At 30.2% G+C, this 23,757-nt stretch overlaps 1 protein-coding gene across 3 annotated transcripts; it reads right to left on the bottom strand.

Moving 5' to 3' along the window:
• Positions 1-4,355: 4,355 nt before the first annotated feature.
• On the bottom strand, positions 4,356-14,834 carry LOC100782910 (choline/ethanolaminephosphotransferase 1). Of its 3 annotated transcripts, none has more exons than XM_006574932.4 (20): positions 14,669-14,834; positions 13,181-13,383; positions 12,462-12,471; positions 12,305-12,355; positions 11,907-11,984; positions 11,254-11,329; positions 11,139-11,161; positions 10,961-11,061; positions 10,656-10,750; positions 10,489-10,557; positions 9,101-9,170; positions 7,231-7,294; positions 7,115-7,155; positions 6,930-7,014; positions 6,140-6,202; positions 5,322-5,380; positions 5,177-5,229; positions 4,979-5,051; positions 4,728-4,771; positions 4,356-4,565 (listed from the first exon to the last, which is right to left on the bottom strand). In XM_006574932.4, exons 2-19 carry the CDS (start codon positions 13,315-13,317, stop codon positions 4,750-4,752), a joined length of 1,170 nt encoding a protein of 389 aa, XP_006574995.1. In that variant the 5' UTR covers positions 13,318-13,383; positions 14,669-14,834; the 3' UTR covers positions 4,356-4,565; positions 4,728-4,749. The 3 variants fall into 3 exon arrangements, with proteins under 3 accessions (XP_006574995.1, XP_003518818.1, XP_006574996.1); XM_003518770.5 differs by having other exon boundaries at positions 13,181-13,378; positions 14,669-14,820; XM_006574933.4 differs by having other exon boundaries at positions 13,181-13,375; positions 14,669-14,818.
• Between the last annotated feature and the right edge of the window lie 8,923 nt (positions 14,835-23,757).

Raw genomic sequence — 23,757 nt, 5'->3', positions numbered from 1 at the left:
AAGAAGAAAAATTAGTTAGAATCAAAGTTAGTTGGAAATTAAAAAATTAATTTATTAAAATTATAAGTATTCAGTGAATTAACCTAAAATATAAAATGAGTGAAAATCAATAAAATAATAATTTATTTATAAAAGATAAACATGAAATTTGATAAATATATTAAAAATAAAAAATAAAAAAATAAAAAAATATAAAGAGTTAGAAATGATTGAGATATTATTAAAAAAAATTATTTATTCAATAATCAAATAATTTTTCAACTAATAAAAAAAACTAAAAATTAAGTTTCCTCCATATGGATATCCCACAAAATTACAAAATGGAAAACGCGGCTTAATTGCACACCACTACAACAACAACAACAAAAAAAAAGGAGAAACTATATCCTTATCCGACAGGTGGACCATCAAGCTAGCATATACTCGATGTTATCTTTAACTGAATGATATGGAATTTAAATATTGCCATCATGAAAATCCTTCAGACTTCTCTGTTGATACTTGATATTAGTTATATTGCCCCTCTGATTGGGAAATAATACCACATAAACTTGATCATCACTATTACAACCCCAAGCATCAAATCATTTAACTTTAGAAAGAATGAACAGATGTGTTAATAACATCTGAAGTCCGATCCTTACAGGCTATCCAGATATACAAGTGGCAAAACCCAAACTTCTGAATATTAAAAGATTTCTTCCGACCTTTCAACTTGAGGCCTTATCCTGGAATTTTGTATTCCCAAATTTAAATTTCTTAGCTTTCAGCTACATAATCTTAACGATAAAATTTTATATTGCAACGTATATACAGTGTAAAGAATGATTCTTGGTGTAAAACAGGCCTAAACCGCGATTGCAACTCAACTTTTCTTTTGTAATAGGAGTTTCAAAATTGACACCACTAGTATAGTATGAGTTACTACTTACTAAGCATTAATAACTAGCACAAGAGGAAAAAAGAAAATGAAGAAGCATATAGTATCTGTTGAACTGTTTAATGGGGGCAATCCACGAGTCAAAATCTCAGTATATACTTTGATATCTGCCTGTAGTTGATATTCTCTATTTACAGTTCAATTTTGATTTTTTAAATTCAGTCATTCTAATCTATGTATTAAAAAATAGCTTAAATATATTTTTTATCCATAATAAATGTGTGATTTTTAAATTTTCTCTCTAATAATTTTTGTTTTACGTTGAGTTTTTAATAAAATAATAATTTTATTTTTATACTTGATACTTATTTTTAGTCCTTGATAAATTAACGAATTTTTTCAAACAAAAAATTCCTTAATTTATCAGGAATTAAAAAAAGTGATGATGATAAAAAAATAAAATTATTATTTTATTAGAGACTCAATGTAAATAAAAAATTTATAAAAGATAAATACAAAATTTACTAATTTATCATATACCAAAAATATATTTTAACCTATTTGAAATAATAATAGTGAATGATATCCAAGCTCCATGTCCAAGCTCCATGCCTGTTGATTTTCCTTCTATCGGCAGGCACAAGTGTTTCCTTAGCTATAAGTTAGAGACTAATTCTTTTTAGGCAAGCCTTAACAAATTTACTCAAGCAAATCAATTATATACTTTATCAAACCTTGTTGGTTTAAATAAGAATGAGTTGACAAATGACAACTCATTCATATGTCATTCACAATTCTTATAGATTGGAGAAGTTCTCTTTGAAGTTGTGGAAAACCTTAGAAGATCGTGTTACATAGTCTTGGAATTCTCTATTAGAGTATTCCACTAAGTTATGCGTATTAGCTTTTACTTAGTATAATCGGTCAACTGCAAGTTGTCAGTGAGGTGTTAGTTAGTTATAGTTACTAACTCTAGTTAGTTAGTAACTGTTAGAGTTAATTTTCAGTTAGTCACTCTATATTTAGAGTTGACACAAATCTTTGTAACTTGGCTTTTTCATTTCAATCAATGATAAAATTATTTTTTCAGTTTCTCACAAATTCTATCACTCTCAAAGATAACTTCAAGCCATGAAGCCTTGAAAACCTCCTAGAGAGATGGATCATGTTGGTTTGAGAATTCTTAGCCTTACAAAATAAGAACATGTCAGGGGGACCAAGCACAAGCAAGTGAAGCAACCATTCACAAAAACTCCACCTTTTGCTCAAAACATCTTATAATGTTTGGGCAAAAGGAGCACAAGGAAAACAAGTGGGATGTTTGTTACCATTTGACTCAGACATCTTATAATAATTTCAGGTGATCGTTCTTGCTAGATTTTCACACATTTGTTGTGATGTGGTATAACTTATATGGCTATTGTTGCTGGTATGGTTCACGATTTAAGTCAAAGTTTCCCACTAATTTTGAGTCATGTATTTTTAATGTCTAACCAGATCCAGTCGTCATTTAATATAGATACTTTAAATTTTGCACTTTTAATTATTGAATAATTAAAAAGCATATTTCATTTAAGACAGAAAAAGAAAGAAAAATAAGATGTAAGTATTGAAATCCAAGTTTGCCAACTGATGTCAAAAAACCAATCTAACTAACCTACATTTTTATATAGGATTAAATATATTTTTGATTCTTGATATATACCTAAATTTTGTATTTAATTTATGATAAATTTTTTCTTTGACTCTGATCCGTGATATTTGAAATATTTTGTTTTAGACCCCTACTATCAATGGGTTTGAAATAATTAATGTGTATCATTGGGTAAGTATTTGGTTGAGTTTAAGGAATCAAAGAGCATTTGTAAGACACCTAATCTTTTGGATTAATTGGATTAAGAAACATATTTGTGAAATGTTTTCATTTGGGGTCAAAATTTGTTTTGAAACTAATTCCCCCCCCCCCCCCTCTATGATTCAACTTGCCATTATTTCTAACAATTGGTGATCAAAGTTTTATTTGATAGTCATTCAAAATGATTTTTGAAAAAGATCCTTATAATTGTTGAAAATCATCAAACCTTTGCGGAAGATGCTTCTATAAACCAACCCCCTATATTTATTGGTGAAAACTATTCATCTTGAAAATTATGCATGAGAATTTTCCTTGTATTCCTTGATAGAGGAATATAGGATGCATTTGAAAATGGTTCTTACATTCCTATAAAGTTGTTATTGATGATAAAGAGGTAGAAAAAGACTTTAACTCTTGGACAGTGGAAGAAAATAGATGTGTATAATATAATGTTTTAGAGCTAAAAATATTCTTGTCTTTGCTTTAATCCTTGATTAGTTTTATCGTGCTTCTCAATATACATATGCCAATGAAATGTGAAAAACCTTAGAAGTAACTTATGAAGGAACGACTGAAGTCAAGAAAGAGAATAAAAAATAACACTCATTTAAGAATATGAAATGTTTAAAATGTTGCTAAGAGAAAGTGTTTTGGATGTAAAGAAGCCTTTTACACGTTATAAATCATTTGTCGGCTCTTGACAAAACTTTTGAAAGAGATGAGTTCAATGTTAAAATTCTAAAAAGTCTGAATAGATCTTGTCAGCCTAAATGAATAGCTATATATAGTCCATAGGGTACGATACATCATTTTAAACTTTTGATTTAACTCAGTTATTTATCACTTCGAGACATGAAAAAGTACCGTATTAATTTGTATTTGTAATTTCTTTTGTTTTAAATTAAAGAATAATGAAACAAAAATAACATAATCATATACATATTTTCTTTTATGTATAAAAAAATATGCATATATTCGTTTAAAATTAACCGTGTGTTTGGATTCTCTTTTGCTTTTAAAATTTTAAAAGTAATAGCTATCTTGAAATGGAAACATGCTAAGAATCCATTACTTATTCCCTTGGGGCCGTTTGGTGGGGGGGGGGGGGGGGGGGGGGGGGGGTGATTGTAACCAAGGCCGAAAAGGATACAAAAGAGCTTGTTTGAGACTAAAAAGGATTGTTGTTAAATGTGGTAACTAAAACATAAAAATTTGTGCAATTTTAAAGAGCAAATGAGTAATTTTTCCTTTTTAAAATTTAAGTGTAACGAAAATATGTTCAAAATAATCTTAAGTATAAATTTTATATTAAAACGTATAGTGCAAAGAAGGGATTCTTAATGTAAAACAGGCCTAAACCGCAATGGCAACTCAACTTTTAATTTGTGGCTGCAATTTAAAATCGACACCATAATATAGTATGAGTTGCTGCATGTTAATAAGTAGCACAAGAGGCAAAAAAAGAATTACTCTGTTGTATTGTTTAATTCGTAAAAATCCACGAGTCAAAATCTCAAAATATACTTTGACCTCTATTTTCATATTCTCTATTTATAGTTCTATTTTGGTTTATTTTAAATTCAGCTATACATACTCAAATAACCAAGTCAAATCCACATATTAAAAAATAAACAATATGCAGATTTTTTTCAAGTCATATTCAAAATAAAAATAAATATTTCTGGTGGCTGAATTGAAACACTCGTATTTCAAAAAATAGATCTCCTATCTATCTAAGAATCAATATATAATTACAAAGATCCAAGTTAGTTAAATAAAGCAAAATTAGTACTGACCAAAGCCTTGCCAGTATTTTCCTTGACTTGCAAGCTGAAATGACAATACAAATAACGACTTAGCAAAACACGGAGAAAATGTTAATTTAAAAATTGAAATTGTTCTAACAAAAATGCTAATTTATAAATTTAAATTGAAAATTTAGGAAATAAGAACACGTACGAAAACCGAAGTTATTAGTTAGTGAGGGCATACCTAAAGGAAATCTTGGGTGGATTCAAGCTTCCTTCCTAGTTATCCTGCAATTGAACAAAAGGTAAGACATTAATCAAAGGCCATTGTTCTTAGCAAAGATTGGTGAACTAATAAAAGCAGGGATTGATGTAATAGCATACAAAACCAATTTTCTACATGAACTAACAAAATAAATTAGATTTCATAAACTGGAAATGCATTAAAGGGAGCGATAAATGTCAAATTTAACAACATAAGGCTTGGTAATTTACCTGAAACAATATATTCCCAGGGCATTGGTAATTTCATGAATGACTGATGTCGCAAAATGCAAGTATAGTGTCACTGTGTTCATAGAAACTAAATTGTTAAAGTAAAAGAAAGACATAGTATTAAGTATTCTAATGTACTTGTTTCTTTCTCTTTAAGAATATTTTGCTTCACTGGGAAAAAAGAAAAGGTAGTTATACCTGAAAATGCACAGTAACCAAGAAGAACTAGTCTCTCATCTACTAAAGGAACCCTGCCAAAAATATAAACGGATTTTTATGAGAACAAACAGACGAACATGAAAAGCACATATCGATGAAATTCAGAATGAAAAATCATACATACCCATCATTTAGCCTGGATGCAAGTACATTTGCAATGGCCAATGGGAGAAACATGAGGGACTGTAAAACAAATTATGCTTATATCAATTATCATGTAACAAAAGTAATAGCAATCAATCACTCAAATGAAACCAGATAGATTAATCAAAGTGTTTTCTAACATGTTCTTTGTCATTCTGTCGTTGATAGACATTGACTCATTGTTAATATGAATCAGTAAACAATTCTAATAATGTTAATATTGATATACTACTAAATATGTGCTAGATAATCTAAAACTTTAAGCCATCATGCATATCACACATTTTTTCAAAAATACAAACACCTCACTCAAAATATACACATACTTTGTCCACAATGATACCTCCATGTTAATTTATTCCAAACCTAATTTTCAAGACAAGACTGAAATACCAAGGTTTTCCTTAAAAGTTAGAGACAACGAAAAAAGATATTGGATGCTGAAATAGAGTGGACAGAGATGTGGAAACGGTGTTTTGCTTCCATAAAGGAGGTTGCATATGTATGGTTAATGTAAATCATGCATACAGTTTCCTAATCACTGAATCTAGACACTATTTGCATAATAATGCTCTCAACATAAAGTACATCAAGAAATTTAAGGGCATGAGACTCCTAAATTTGTGATCTTCGAAACTACACAGTAATACAAATGAAAGTGAAGTTCACGGAAAGGAAGAGAACTTTTGACCCGTGTCATCATTGTGTTTTCAAAGTTTTATAATGAGGGACAGCAGCCAAATCAAGCATCTAAAAAAAGTAATTCAGAAAGTAACATTCAAGTGACATAGCTTATACCATGCACATCCCAGTTTTCAGACCCTTAGGTTCATCACATAAGTGTGCCAAAATCATCCTTCCCTGCAAAATTAAGCTTCCCTCATAAGAAATCATAATATATGGAGTTGTATACAAAAGGAAGCCAGAGGCAAAATAAGATTCAATAACCATACAAGCATGTTTTGCATATTGATGCATACGGCTTTCCCACGTAGGCAATTGATTTCTTTACTCTATCGATATAGTATTTTTCTTCTATGAATTTGTGTTTATGAATCTTTTTTTTCTTCCATCGAAGAAAAAAAAAAGTACAAAATCTACTGGGTCTTTCTTCTTTATATGTGAATTTGAATATATTTAAAAATACTATGATGGTTCTCTTAGTTATTTATTTCTTTTTTTTTTCTTATTGAACAATTCAAATTTCAAAAGTCTAATTTACTTTTTCAAATGTTATGTTTTCTTCTAATTAAAATAAAAATTGAAAGCTTTCTGGTATTAAAAAAATATATATTGTAACACTAAAATTAAACTAGGTTCCTGGTAGACCAGATAAAATCGTAAATATTTAATACACCCCAAAACCAAATCAATTAACATTACATTTTGACAGCTTTCTAGTCCTATGCAAATTGGTTTATCCTACAAAGAGCCATCAGCCAATAATAATCACACCAGTGGATGCTAACCAGCTACTAAAATGAGCACCAAAGAAAACATGGCATAAAAAAAGGCAGTTTGTCCTTATTAATAAAAATAGAAATAAAAAAGCCAACAAATTTTCAAATTTAAAAAACAACCATCTTACCACAAGATAACCGAAAGTAAGTCCAGTTCCTATGACAACTAAATGTGGATATCTACCCATGATGTCTAATGGCGACAAATAATCCCTGCACCAAAAATCGTCCAAGTGCTTATATGAACAAAAGAATAATAGAATAACGTGAATGTCTTTCAAACAAAATTGGTGAATCTTAAGTTGAGTTATACCACACAAGCACTCCTCCCACGAGTACAACAAATGGGTAAAGCTGCCAAAGAAAAAAACACGTTAACAAAGCAACCAGATTTTAGAGAAAGAATATCCTATGGGAAAAGAGTATTACCATTGCCAATGCAAGTGGCATGCTTCCGTTCTTTGCCTTCACAACCTTATAAACATTACTAACACTGTATGGAACAAAAAGATAATGTTGACCATCAAATAAATTAAGGACAACAGCCTACAGAAACACAAGGATCATTCTACACTAAATGTTGTAAAATATTGGTTTATATCATATGCAGAGATATTTATGCTAACTATTATCAGGTTCTGGATAATTTAAGGAATAGAATTCTACATACTCTAAAATACCATCAAATGGACAATTGGACATAACAACAAGAATAAAGTATGTCATAATCCAATACTTGTCTTGAGATGATAGGGTTCAGGTAAGGAAAGAGAAAATTAATTGAGACTATAAATAATAGGATAATAAATTAATCTGGGCTAATATGATATGATACAAAGCACTTGCCTACTAGTCTTAATTAAGAGGTTAAAAGTTCAGTGGCCTAATTAAAAAATAAATACAAGTTCAGGGACCCAATTGAAACCAAAAATAAAAGTTCAAGGACCTGACCTAATTAAAAATTTGGAAAAAGTTCAGGGACCCACAGAGTAATTAAACCTAATTAAAAAAGAAAACAAATCAGGAAATTTAATGAAATCCAGAAACCTCTCCTAAGAATTCATCTAAAATAGTCTAAAAATAAAATAGAAATATTGATCTACTATGAAATATTTTCCAAATTCTAACCTTCAAAATAAAGCTAACTAAGCTCTAAGGGGTTACAAATGAGTTAGTTCTTGCACACGTTCACAAGTAGTAGGCTCTATAAAACATGACTAGAAATGATACTCAGGGATGCAGGAGACATCAGAAAGATGAGCATTGCAAAAAAGATAACTTGGCAATACAGCAGCAATGATCATCAACATGAGAATATTTTTTGGCAAGCAAACAGGCACAGCTCTAGCCCAAACTTTTTCAATCCACATTTGAAAGCTTCAAACAGTAGAAAAATGTAAAAGATTGGTAGAACTGGAACAGAAAAAATAAGAAAATGGAAAATTTATTTGAATCCATCCCCACTTCGTAGCTCAGTGGAGGTGAATTCATAAACTGGAATAAGACAAACTATATCTTTGAAAAACTAAGCTGGTATGCACCATAACCATGGAGAATTCATCAAAAAGGATGACTCATCATTCATATTGGAGAAATGATTATCAGTTGATACAAGAAAGGAGGTTGGCTTATATGAATCACAACCAATTTATCAGTGTATGAATCACAGATGAGAAAAAAGTCAGTTGAATGACCATCAGTGGAAGAATAGTAGTGACCACTGGTATGATTGTCAATGAAATACTGGAATAGTTGTTTTGTTGGAAGAGATGTCAGCATCTAAAGCATAAATGTCAAAATGAGGATGAAACTCAGGTGTTTGGGCCTTGAACCAACTGGGGGATTACAAGAAGCTGTGGTTCAAGGAACACAGGCCAAAAACTGCGCCATAATAAACCCGAAACCCTTCGAGCAAAGGTACATTACAACATAGAGTGTATTTGGACAAAATAAGGACGAATCTGGGTAGAGAACAAGACAAGTCAATCGGTGGCAACAGTAACCAGAAGAAATCAGGAAACACCACTCCACAAGATCATCCAAGAAACTATACAATATTCTAAGATACAATAAAGACATTATTAGTTATTTCTATATTCCATACTTGGATCTCAGTTTCAGTCCATCAATGCTGAGTATAACTAGTAACAAAATAACAACCAAATGGTATAGTTCAACCTTAAAGATAATATCTGAGATATCAGTGTTAGAAAAAAAGCAACAAATTTTATTCCAAGAATTAGTGGGGTATTGCACATGCTAAAGAAGATTCAACTTCAATAATTTTAGCTATACATACTTGCATGTGACTGTTGGTGTAACACCAAAAGCTATCATTAGACACAATATAGCTTTGAATGTTGGGATTCCTGAAATGCACAAAGAAAAATATAAATCAAGCAGTGATTTATGAAAAACATTGACTTTAGTCTATATATATAAACCAATACTTTATTAGGATGAGCTACACTACACCACCCAAAGGATACTAAGCTCAGATCATACTGGACAAGCAAATGGAACCCACCCTGCTTGAATATGTTATTGTAGGAGACAACCTTAACTTTATTATTCCATGTTTATTAGATAATACAGAAGAATGATTATATAAGATTGTCATTGGCTAGCTTTTTTATATCATTTTAATTGATATGTTTTTACTATTAATTATAAGGTTCACTGTCCACTTTACTTTTTATTTGTTTCTAGTTTCTAAGAGTTCGTAAAGAAGATGGAAAAAACAAGATTTTGTTGTTTTCACCAAATTCTTTTTTAAATCCCTGAAGGTAGAAAACAAAGTGAAAACAAGGAAGCGTTTTTTTTTTTTAAATAGTAGTAAAAACATATCAACTGAAAATGAAAACTAAAAAATCCACACCAAGTACTCTTAAGTCTTAATAAACATAGTATGACACCAAGTACACTTAAGTCTTAATAAACATAGTATGATCTGTTCAGTACTAATGGTTTCTACCAATATTGACAATATGATCTTAAGTTACAGCATAGATTGTGACTTCAAAAAATGAAAAGATGCCCAAAAAAATTAATATGAATTGAGGACTTCAAACTAAAGGGCTGTACACTAAGAAGGAAAAGCTGGCTATCTGAACCAAACATTGAAGTAAAGAACATACTGTAGTACACAGCAAAAAATTTGAGAGAAAAAAATTGTCATTCCAGACATTAAAGAACATATTCTATATAGCAAAGGGTGTACCCTCTTAAGACAATAAACTAGATCCATGTTTGGTATATCGACAAGTTTTACATTGGCTGTATAGTTTAGTAGTCAGTTAGTCACACAAAAATTATTTATCCATGCAGGTAAAAATATGTTCCTTATGCCTATTTACCTAAATACCAAGCTAATATAACACACAAGCAAGCATCTGAACAGACAAAGACATCTTGCCATCTAGGTATCCAGTGAACATGCAGAACTAAGCTAGATTGAAAATAGGACATATTGCTGTAAATTTAATATTTTTTTCTGGTAAAAGACAATCAAATGTACACAAAGTTGTCTCCAAATGCATGAAAAGCCTTCAGCAATGGAAATACTAAAAATACATTTTAGGAGGTGTTATATATGAAACTTGGAACAGGTATGATAATCACCACAAATAGCTATATAAACCTTTTGGTCCAAAACAGAAAGAATACTAGATAACGAAGATGTCTTACCCGCAAGATAAGGAAGCCAATTTAAAAATGGCAAAGACTTCCCAAATTGCTGAACCCACCACTCAGCACCTGTATAATCATAATAATAATAACAATAACAACAACATACATGGGATTCTAAGAAAAATTAGTAGCTGTGTGTGTATAAACACAAAGAAAGTCCATACCCACGATAGCAGTGAAAAAGTGACAGATGTATATTATCATAAGACCCTCTGTAGGCCCATTTATAACAGGCAGTATAAGTGTATTGGTGAAATAGCTGCATCCAAAACAACATTGAAAACATAATCAATATTCCTAGTCTGTCTAACAATATTCCTATACTGCAATTACAACACTTTGTGGCTAATGCTATGAAAAAAAAATACTGTGACTTTCTAATAAAAACTTAAAAAAATATTTTAAGGAAACAAAAGAAAACAATATAATATAACATATTTATCATATGTTAATGAACATGATAACTTACTGCTCCCAGGTTGCACCATAAAATGTAATTGCAGATATTAACCACCACCAGAAAGTATTTCTTCCACACATGGCTGTGCTCCCAAAAGCCAATGCTTCAAACTGAAAATATCACAGAAGAGTATCTTTATTGTCTTTCAATGATTTAAAAATAATAGCCAAAGCTATAAGAGACATACTGTGCAAGCAAGTGCGTCACACCCTGCAAATACAGTTGAAAACATCTTCATTAATAATAAACAGGTAAGCATAATGAAAAATAATAGAATGAAAAACACAATGCAGGAAAATCACCATGATCAAAGAGCTCCCCCAATGGGCTTGAGGAATTTGTTCGTCTAGCTTGCTTCCCGTCAACAGCATCAAATGTCTAGAGTGCACACACACAAGAAAAGAATAAATGAAATAATTATAGCAAAGATTGGAAACTAAGGCATCATGTAGTAAAAGTCTTCCATGAATAAACCATGAGTATTCCTTAGTTGCCAAGACATAAACTGCACATGGAACAACTAAACATAGTAGATATAAATAATCGCAATGGCAATGTGGAAAAGATAAAAATGTTCAAATATTCTTTTTGTTGGGAAATTCCTCTGCAATAAGAAACAGAAGGTCAAATGTCAACATGTTTTGAACTTAGGGTCCAAGAATTTCAACAATATCACAATCATAAATATAAAAGGATTCAACCATTAGAGCACTAGGTTTATGCATCTAAAAAATTCCGCAATTTAAATCATTTAGATTCATTGTGAAACAACACTACAGTCATTAATGTGCTTGAAATGAGATCAAGATTCAAGGCAATTGATTACATAAGTAAAATTTATCAGCAATGATTGCCATTAAGGCAGCAAAACAGAGCTACCCAACATAAAGATGGATTCTAATGTCAAATGGACAGAGAATTTAGAAAGTACTGCACTATAAGTATTTAATCATACCTGGTATAAAAACAGAAGTAGTCCATGAGCAAAATGAACCCATCTTGGAGGAGGTGTGTCCAATTGTGGGGAGTATATCTGAAAAATAAATAAATAAATTTAAGTATAATAATGTATCTAGGAATTCACTGTTTCAATACAGCCATTCATTATGTCCAAATTCCCTACCCTAACCATGTAAAGAATAGTTCAAGAAAAGAAATTAACAATAAAGCATGAAATTAACCAACAATCTCAAAAAAAAAAACTTCATATACTGGTTGTTTCCGTTGTTATAATTGCAAATTTCATTCCATCATTTGACAAAAATGAAAAAGAAAGTGAAGCATTGGAAAGCTGTAACTGTTATGATTTCAATTTAGGAAGTAGCACGACTAATGGCCTCAGGTTCCACTTACATAACCAAGCAATGCAGACACTAGTAAGAACATAAATCCCATAAGAGTTATCTGCAATCAAGCAATTTATGATTCATCAGTGCCAATGTTGTAGTTTATGATAACAACAGTAACAATTACAGATGAAACTACAAGAAGAAAGGAGGCAAAGGCATACCATGTTTGGACTGCAGAGATGAAGAATGCCAAGAGATCAGGATAAATAAAAGAAAAAGGTATGAGTTAGTGTATTCAGAACTCCAAAACTAGAGTTGCAAAAAAATAAACCATTTTTTTGCCAAAGAGCAAATGATTATTATCTTATGAATAAGTGTGTGTATGTGGTTATAGCTAGAAATGTCAAACAAATATTTCAATCAGGAGGTGAACCCTTCACATGCACATAACCTCAGCATCAGATGATAACAACTATAAGTGACTGGATGATTTCTATTCCACATGACAATTAAAACACATCTATGCAAACAATATCATTTTGGAAATTTCCTATAGGGAATACTCTAACTTCTAATGATGGTTGTATCAGCAATTTTAAGACAATAAGTGAATACAAGAAAAGCAAATAAAACAGCCGTTCATATATCAACCAAAATTTAAAGATTATGAAGATATCCTAAGACTAGGTTTAACTTTGTATGTATTCATTCAAACTGATAATGATATTATCAAGTTACAGTAACTATAACAAAAACAACATTATTATATAATATTTATAAATAAAAAAAGTTCCATGGCTAGAATAATAACACTCAATCTGCCCAAATGAAGTTCATAATATGATTTATCATGCTTGAAATGAAGAGATGTTTCTACATTATAAAATAATTAAGACAAAGAAAAAAAACTTAGTTTCTTTCAAATGATAAAAGTACTCACGGCATCCATAGGGGGAAAAAATTAACAAAGCGACTCCAAAAGGGTTGTAGTACATATTTGGCCACGTAGGAATGATCTACTCCACTATATTTATATCTGTGCAGAGCTGCAACACCATGAGCCCCAATATATCCCATTTGTTCTCTGATAAAACTCCGAAATATGCTTCAAGGGTCAATTAAGCCTCAGCACAACCTGCTAAACTTTGAAAATGAACAACTAGACCAAATAAATATAGGAATTTGCAAGATGCCCAGTTGAAAACTGACAAAGCAGATTGAATTTGAATATCACAAAATTAACTTTAACAAATTTGAAAAGAAATTCATAATGCAAACTGATTAACTGACAAGAAAAGGCCAGAATTATTAATGTATTTTACACTTAAATAATACATTTTTTTAAGAGTTGTCCAAATCAAACAGAATCAATCTAAAGCTATTGGGGGAAAACAACTATTTTATATAAAAAGTATGAAAATGCGGAAAGAAAACATATCAAACAAACAAATGAGATCCCATGAAAGAAGCCCAACAAAAGGGAAAAATTAAGTCGTATTTAGCAGCCTTATTTTAATCATGTGAGTAAATAATTTTTTATTCAGGCTAGTGCATCAAGCATGCCTTTAGGACTCTTAGCAGTAACCAGCTAATAGTTATGTAAAGTGAACTTTGTAATAGTTTTTACCATGAAGGTAATTAGTCAATTTATTTTGAAAATAAACAAAAAAAATGGTTAAATATTAGACTCTTAATTGTTATCTTCATTTTCTAGCCCTTTCTTTGGTGCAGAATGGCACATTTTGACACCTCTTACTGTCTCACCTTAGACTATTAGTGTAAAGCACGTTAAAAGAGAATTCACAATAGAAATTAAAAAAAAAAAGTAAGTACACAAAGAATACTCAATTACCTATATAATCAAACAAGCTGATTACAGATAAGATGTTATTTTCTTCCTTGCACCAAATCCCATTTTTTATAGTTGAAAATGACAAGTTATTCAACTTTTGAAAATGTTTTCATACTCTAATCAGTAGCAGAATCCAATCAATCTATCACACACAAATTACAGGTTATTACTGAAATTCACTTAAGTGAAAACACACATTCACAGATTAGTAACATCATTTTTAAGCTTAAATCCCTAAAATGGAATATAAACCATAACCTTCCTTGCAAAAAAATGCCCCCTGCAAATTATACTCAGACCACCAAAACTCAAAGCAATTCTGGAGGAGTACCAAAAACATTTACCCCAAACAACAACAAAAACTGATACAGGATGATTATTCAAAATTATAGAGCACTTCAAGGCAAAAATTAGTGACTCGGGGTGGGATTTTACGAAATGTGACGTATTCAAAATTAAATAATAATAAATAAAAAACTGATTCAACCTTTGCCCCCAAACAACAAAGGATGAACCCTAAACTCAACAACAACAACAAGAAATCGAACAATAGAGAAATAAGATAGATTAACAAACCTGAATCGAAGAGAGCGCCAACGGGATCGAAGTGAGCACCAGCGGGATCGAAGAGGCTGCAGAGAAAAAGAAGCACCAGCTTTGTTAGGTCACGAGTGAGAGACCTCTCTTCGCGGTTGGATGCGGATCCTCTACAGCCTACTACATTGTCTCCAGCACAATTACAGTCCCTTGGATTAGTTAAACGGTTGAGATTAAAAGAGTTCCAAAGTTGCATAAGAGCAAATTACGCTAGCTCCTTTGAGTTCAACACTTATTAATTACCCTATTTTACCCTTCACAAAACTCCCTGGCTTTTGCGCTGTCAGTCTTAGTTACGTTAAACTAAACACATCACATGCGATGCACATGCTTTTTTAATGAAATTCTAGGACGTTTATGCCAAAGTTCAATATATTCAAAATTCAAACTCAAGAACAGCAATATTTTTTTTATTATAGTTATTTTCCTCAAATTTAAAAGTTGGAATAAAAGTATTATATATATATATATATATATATATTGGATGCATCCTAGATTTCCACACTTTCTCATCATGATTGGTACTTAGCATAAGTTTTTAGCGGAATAAATTTTCGTTTCATTCTAAAGCATGTTATTGAGAGTGGCTTTTGCAAAAGTGACCTAAGGATCATGAAAATGCTATTGTAGTAACTAAGTTACATACAATTTGCTACTATCCTTGATCAGGAGAAAAGAGAAATTACAAACTATTCACTCTCTTTGATTTGATCATGTTGTTTCTAATCATATTAGTAAATTTGCATCAAATCTTTGTGCTTCTAATGCCAATAATATAACAAAATTAAACCATCGAGGTTAAGCCGAGGTAGGGAAATTTTTTGTATATAACTATAATAGCATTTATAGAGCAATATAAACACTTTGCTTCACGCATTGATTGTTTTTTACAATGAACATTCCACTCCTGCTCACATGATATGCTCGAGACCCATCTTAATTTCATGGCTATGATGAGTTGAAAGTCGCATTACTGGCACGGCATTGAGATAGAAAAGATGAGGGGAAAGGCAGGTTCCAAAGTATGTACCACCCAGACCTGAAAATACACTACTACCACTCAGACCTGACTGTGATCATAAGCGAGAGAGTACATGTACATATAAATTGTAGTGCATTTTTATTCCAAAGTATGTGAAAAATTAAATTTCTATTCTTCCAAACAGAAACTGATTGAAGGCAGACCTGGTGACATAAGTTTTGATGTTTTGTGTTGTATTAATGTTTGTTTGTGCACAAATAATAAAAATAGGTAACTGGATAAGGCAGTTTTGACATTGGAAATGGAACTAAAAGCAGGTCGACGAAGCCAAATTGGAGTGCTGCAACAGTCTTCTAACCACAGTGCACAGATTGTGGTAATTGGTAACACAACCTTTAGCAGCAAAAGGCGAAGAGACTCCATACGCCAAACATGGTTACCAAAAAAGGTAAGGTGCACTGCATGTAACAACCTCTAATTAATTATAAATCAATTAATTAATTCTCACTGAATGAATCAGGAAATCAGCTTAATGAATTAGAGAAAGAGAAGGGATTATTGTAAGGTGCATATATAATGTGTGCATATTTCTCTCTTTTTGCATATAACTTTTTATTTGTTGGAATCGAACTAGGTATCATGGTTTACTCTTTATAAATAACTTTTGAAGAGTGGTGCACAAGCATGGCAGCAATAAAGAACAAGCTTAGTTATTTTTATAGCTATATGGTTGGTAGCAGCAAGGTAGGCTAGATTTTTCGAGACCCTATATTATAGCTTGTTGAATTCTTTTTTAAGTTGGGAATTATTTAATTTTTTACTTCCTAGTTTCTTGATTTCTTTTATTGTTTTGATTTGAAAGAAAATTGAATATGATATCTAATTTTCTTGTTTGCAATTCAATAATAATAACATGGTATTATGTTTTTATTTTATGCAACATGGAGCAACAAATAATAACAGGTTCTTATTTGTTTCTTTGTTATGTATTTTTAATTATCAACCCAATTTTGTTTTAGGCATTAAATATTTTATATTGCATAGTCTTTAGCTTCTTCAATTGGTTTGTACTAATGCATGAATAACACGTCTATGTTTTGTCTTTTTAAGTGAATATTTGGTTGTGCTTTTTTTTAAGTGCTTTGCTTATTGAAAAGATGTTTAGAATTTTTATGATAGATACAATTTTAGGAAGAAAAAGAAAATTCCAGAAGAAAAGTTGTCTTTTTCTTGAAAGCTATAAAGAGTAGTTTCTGAACAAAATGCTATATCATAAAAGCACTTTCTTTTTGAAGATTACACATGTATCCTAGATAACCAAGATATTATTATAGTTGTTGGGTAATCATATCTTAAATATATAAACGACAGGCTTTCTCCGTTGTCTTCTTTTATGCATTATTTATATGCATAAATTATTTCATTAAAACTAAAGTATTATTGGCCATTTCCATTTTAGTTAGCATACTATTAGTAGATTAAGAAGCTTTAAGCCTGTTTTGAACATGAATGCTAATTGCAATATACTTGTGTTATCATTTGATGTTGTATTTGCAAATGTTGTTCTTAATCACTAATCGCAGATTGAAGTGGCTAAATTTAAGTCTAGTTCATGGGTAACTTTTCTGCTCATGAACAGATCTAGGACTTCAATGATGTAAATAGAAATGGTAGAGTTTTTCTTCTTACTACTAGGACTGGGGATTGGGAGGGAATTAACCTCTCTCTAGGTGATACTTGCATTCTTTCTGACAATGACTTGGTATTTTTTGCCATTTTCATTGTTTCACATCTTATCTATTTGCTCTACAATGTTTAATTTATAATCTTTTTTGTTTGAATTCCATAATCCTCAAATGGATTTACAAGTCATGGATAGATGCCACAGACAAAACCTGTCCATGTTTATAGGCTCTCAACTGCTCAATCTATAGAGGTACTTAGCAATATTGTATATTGCCCTCAATCTAGTGTGACTTGTGGATCATTTATATTGAGATGGACATGAAAAAGTCTATTTATAAGGTTGCATGTTGAAAAGAGCTTCCAGCAAATTGAAGCTTGAACATGTAGTGATTGAGAAGGGATAGTTTCATCAAGAAAAAAAAAAAAAACCTGACCGTATCGATGAAAGTGAGGTTTGCATTTAACAGTTGCTTTCTAATGGGTTCTTATTTTTTATTTACTCCCATCATGTTTTGAAGTAGAAACAAATTTGTTGTCCATCATGCTAGCATGCCTTTGATGTTGACAGATTTTGATTGTCAACTGGATTACCCCATCTTTGTGGTCATCCTGACTCTCCCAAGTTTTTCTCTCTTCTCCATACATGTTTCTCTCTCTTGTCGAGACAACTTAGTTCACCCATTCATCAAGGATGTCACAATCTGAATCATGTAACCAAGCCTAATACCACTTAGGCGCTCAATCAACGCGTAACATTAATAAGTTACCTAACTTCTTTAAGTGATCATTAATTATTCATGTATAATCATAAGATTAAGTTTAATATTCTTAATCTTGTGTGAGAAATATTTTTATAAAGATACAATATATATATATATATATATATATATATATATATATATATATATATATATATATATATATATATATATATATATATATATATTGTGCTTATATGTTCTCTTGTAACTCAGTTTAAGGAGTCCTCAAGAAGGGATATCAATAGGTGAGTTTAATATTTATATCTCACAGAAAGCATATGATGTAGTATAGTCACTAGTCAGTATTCAGGAGAAGAGGTTAGCTAAGCTAAACTCTCTTAAAATAGATGCTGTGAAGCATGAACTCTCAACAGAGAAATCTCTCTGTCCTTGTTAAACTACCAAACTACCATAGAGTTGCCTAGAAATTTATTTATTTCTTGATGAAGCATGGGAATAAGAAACGTTAATTAAATGATCAGGGGCTCTCTATAAGTAAAGATAAGTAAATCATATGAATAGTTAATAACTGTCCCGTTACTCTAAATAATACACTCTCGGTATTTATTATTATTATTTTAGAATTATTTATTCATAATTTTACTATTCATGTCTTTCAGTCTCGATAATTTGAAAGTAATTCTTTTGATCCAATAATTTTATCCCATCAAATGTTCGAACAATTCAATTTATTTCTTTTAAGAGAATTTACATTGCAAGAGCTCTATTTAAATTTTAACTCTCATTTCTATTCTTGTTAATGTCGTTATCTTTATAAATCATATATATAAATTTATTTTTATTGTTAATCCTAGTAAATTATCTTTTTTAGTCTTAAATAATGTGACATTTTTTCTCACATAATATTTTTTAGCTAACATGACACTTATGACATTTTGCTAATGTAACACTTGTTGATGTTTATAATTGTTAATCACATAAGTGATTTCCGGGATTAATTTTAAAAAAAATCAATTTTGGGGATGATTTTCAAAATAAAATAAAGGACTAAAACCAAAAATCAAGTAAATTACAATAGCAAACGTATATTAATCCTAAAATAAATGTTAGCAAATAAAAAATTGTTGACATAAATCATTTGACACTTAATACCTTAATCAAAATTTGGGATTTGATCATGGATTACAATTGGATGTATCACTTTATTTCAAAACAGGTTGGTCTTTAATTTAGTGTCAAATAAAAATCTTCATATGTATTCCTAGCTGCACTAACAAAATAAATGTTAGCAACACATTCTTTATAAAATTTATTAAAATTACAAAATTTTATGGATCTTACATTTTATTTAAAGCTTATAGTATGTTTTTGTCATTGATAAATGCATAAAATAATTAAAGATTAGATGATGATGGTAAAAATATAATTAATTGAAGAAAATTACTATTATCTTAAATCCTAATTAAATTTTGAAAATAAAAAATGAATAAAATTAAAATATTCTAAAAACCCACAACATTTAAAAAATAGGAGACTAAAAAATAATAGTATATAATATGATGATTTGCGATTTTAATTCTTCATGAAAAATGAACAAATTTTAACGTTAAACATGTCACAAACAAAAATACAGTTGAGAAACTAAATAAAAATAGTTTCTAAAATATAAGAACAAATTTTTATTTTGTGTTAAAGTATATTATTTATATAAAAATTAAAGAAATACATATAATCAAGTTCAATATATTAAACTATATAAAATATATGACTAATTTAAAGAACTAAATTTAATATATAAAAATAATTTTTTATCATGTATTATTTTTAATTAAAATAGGTATAAATGAATTTTTTTTTTTAAATTTAGGTTCATTTGATACGTAAAAGTAATCAGCCCAATACATTACTATCAGCCCAAACAACATGATTGGCGTTGCTATTCTACCCTGTTCCGTGGCTGCAACTGGACTCATAAGTCTTTGTCCTCGTCAAGGCTTTTGCTTCCGGCGACTGGTTACATGCACGTAATGCTGGATTTCTTTGATTATCTCACGGTCGATGTGCTTAACCGAAAGACCCAAGAGTTTGTCACGCTCGCCACGGCCTTCACTCTGATGGTTCTTCACTCTGATTCTTTCTCCATCAATTACTTCAAGAAGAAATCTGAATCCACATTTTTTCCGTCAGTTTTAAACATTTATAATCCGGGAAGAAACTATGGATTCAACTGTAGTAGTAAGTTTCTTCTTGAAATAACTGATGGAGAAATAATCAACCATCAGATTTAAGACTGCGGCGAGCATGGCCATGAACTCTGCCAGGGTCTTTCGGACACGCACAACGACGTGAGGTCATGTAAGAAGAAGTTCGGCATGCATGTAACCGGAAGCGAAAACCCTTGATGAGAGGAGGAAGATGTATCCGATTGCAGCCGCAGCGTAGAATAGGAACGCCAATCATGCTGGTTTAACTTGAGTGCCTCCCTCTTGTCACGCCAACCTCCCTATTTAACTTCAGTGCCACTGCCGCCGCTGATAACACGCAAAGAGCGTGTTGCTGCATGTGCTTTGGATGATTGCCGGGAAGGTGAGAAGCGGGGTCTGTGTGGGTGTTTTTCTAACGTCCTAGAATATTCACTGTCACAAATCACACGATTACTTTTATAAAAAAAATGCAACAAGTAATATATATATATTTATATAAAAGTTAGGAGATGAAAAATTAAACATTTATAAGCTAACTGATTAAAAGTTAGTTAAAGTAAGTAGCTTTTAAGCTATTAAAGTGACTTCCCAAGCACACACAAGTTTTTTTTTTAATTTTAATTGGTAAATATCAGGTATTAAATTTAAATAGTGTCCTAATGTACGTGTATTTGGGCAAAATTTACAAATTAAATTTTAGATAAATTAAATTTTAGTTTAAAATGTGTGAAAAAGTATAGATTTATTTTCGGAAAAAAATATTTGAAAATAGTTATAGTATAATAAATATTATTTAAACATTGTTAATAAAAAACATGCATTCTTGGATATATAATTTGTTAATAAGACTGTTATTTAAATGATTTTAGATATACTAGCTTTGGGCATATAATTAATAAGATATATGAGTATATGACTCTCAGTTTTAGAAGTATATTTAAAGTTGATTTTAGTTTGAAAGAATTGTTTTTTAAACATTTATTTGAAGATATTCGGGTATAATAAATGTTGTTTGAAAAATGTTAATGAAATATTACTTTTAGATGTATAATTATTGAAAGTATGTTGAATAAAATAGAAGTAGGTTTTTGTGATTTAAGTAGATTTTATTTTATTTTATATAGTGTCTGAATAAAATATTTTTATATATTGTTAATTAACTAGAAATCACCTTAAACATATTTTTTTAAAAAATAATTATGATAAAATCAACAATTTTCTAATTCTCTCTCTATATACATAAATTAAAATAATTGTATTGAATGAAAGTGCATTTAGGAATTATTCTTCATTTAGAGCATTTTTAAGAACTATTTCTCAACTTGAGTGTTTTTATAAGTTTTTCTTTAATGATGATGTTTTAAAAAAATTCTTAACATTGTATCTCTTTTAATATATCATTTCCATTTTTTATCTCTAAATTAATGATAACAACATGTATTTTGAATTAACTAATATTTTTTTTATTGAAATATTCTTCATAGAAGACACTTTAATAGCATATAAATTATTTTGAATATAAGTTAATTTATAGAATTTTTCTGGTGTTAGTTTCTCTAAAAACTTATATTTAATTAATGCATAAAATTATGTTAGCTCTTAAAATTATTTATTTATTTTTCTTATTTTTTCCACTTATAAATACTTTTGGAAAAATTGATTCAATTATGTCCGTGTAAATCACATTATTTTTTTCCTGGTCAGCAATTTATATGAAAGTTAAATGGTCCCGGCAAAATGGGTTCAACTTATAGATGGGCCGTTTGAGTAGGCTAGACCAAATCGTAGGCAATTGAATTCTACACCTCCTTCCTGCAGCTCCTATTTTTTGAAAAACCTCAACCTACCCCTTTTATCTTCTTTCTATGTTTCCCCTCTTCCTCTTCTTTTTCTTGTATCAAGCGCAAGTTCAGACCCTCTCTTTTCTTGTTCTTCTCTTCTTCTCCAACTCAACTCTTCTCCATGGAAAAACATTCCTATTTTGAGTTCTGGATTTGTTTCTCCAGAAGATACAAAATGAATTATGGAAAGGCTATTCCAAATTATAATTTTTGCTTTTAGAATGGTCCTTCCATAAGCCAAAATAGTGCTTTCTGGAATACCCTTTTCTACAAGATACAAAATATATTTCCGGAAAGGCTACTTCAAATTTAAAGAAAAAACTGCTTCCAGAATGATCTTTTCATAAGTAAACATGCTTCAAGAACAACCATTCTAGAAGCATTTTTTGCATATAGAAAGGCCATTCTAAAAGCTTTTTTGTAGTTAATTGAATATGATGAAGGGAGAAGGAGGAAGCAGAAAAGAAAAGAAAAGGGAGAATGAGACACTAACCTTCACGGGAGGAGCCATCATAGGAGGGAGGGCGGGGAAAGAGGAGCCATCATAGGAGGGAGGGGTGCCATCACGGTGGGTGTGTCGTTGAGGAAGGGATGTCATCATAGTGGGTATTCTGTCGCAGAAGGGATGTCGTCACGGGGGTGTGTCGTTGACGGATATGTCGTCATGGGTTGAGAGAAGGGAAAAAATAAGTGTTAAGATTGAGAGATGAGAGGTGAAAATTTCATTGCAAGGTCTAATGAGACCATTAAGATCCTAACTTCAATGCAAAAAGAAAACAAAAGGTACTTAAGGTGAAAAAAGATTATTTGTGTTTAAATTTAGGCTAAATACTAAATGTCCATTTTGTTCTATGAAAATATGAGGTGTTGTGCTCATAGATTAATATTTAAAAGATGAAAAATTTAAATTTAATATCTGAATATGTAAAAAGTGCGATAGATTGATCTTGCCATTAATTCATCTATGTTATCCCTAACGTCCATGTCTACGTGACACCTCCAGTGGTGATGTGATAGTTAATAGTTGCTATATTCCATCCACACGACTATCTAAAATTTAACTTTTCAATTTAATCTTCAAACTTAATAATTTGTTATTATTATAGTCCTTGAAAATAACTAATTACATACATTTTGATTCCTATAAATGCTTTTTAATTTTTAAGTAAGTGGTTTATGTAAATTAATAAACTTTTAATGATACATAACTAAAAGTTTATATATATATATATATATATATATATATATATATATATATATATATATATATATATATATATAAATGAAAAATGGTATTTTAATTGACATAAAATGATATTAACAATTCTTATAACTGTTCTACAGAAAAGTTTTTTAAAATAAAACTAATAAGATTTTATTTAAAGATCAACTATGATTAAATGGATTAACTTCATTATCGATTAAAAATAAGTGTTAAATGAATTCGATTATAATAATTTAATAATGATTTTGTATCTAAAAGGCTTGAAAGATAAACTTTTCGAAAAACTTTAGTTATTTTAATAAATGAACTTAATTTATTTTTGGCTTAAAAATACGTCGGATCGAGACTGATATTTTCTTTTTCTTCCTTTTTTGATAATGAAGAGAAATTCTTATGTAGGATATTCAA

Source organism: Glycine max, chromosome 2 (genome assembly GCF_000004515.6).
Source record: "Glycine max cultivar Williams 82 chromosome 2, Glycine_max_v4.0, whole genome shotgun sequence".
Classification (NCBI taxonomy): Eukaryota; Viridiplantae; Streptophyta; class Magnoliopsida; order Fabales; family Fabaceae; genus Glycine; species Glycine max.
This window is presented reverse-complemented; position numbering and strand designations above follow the sequence as displayed.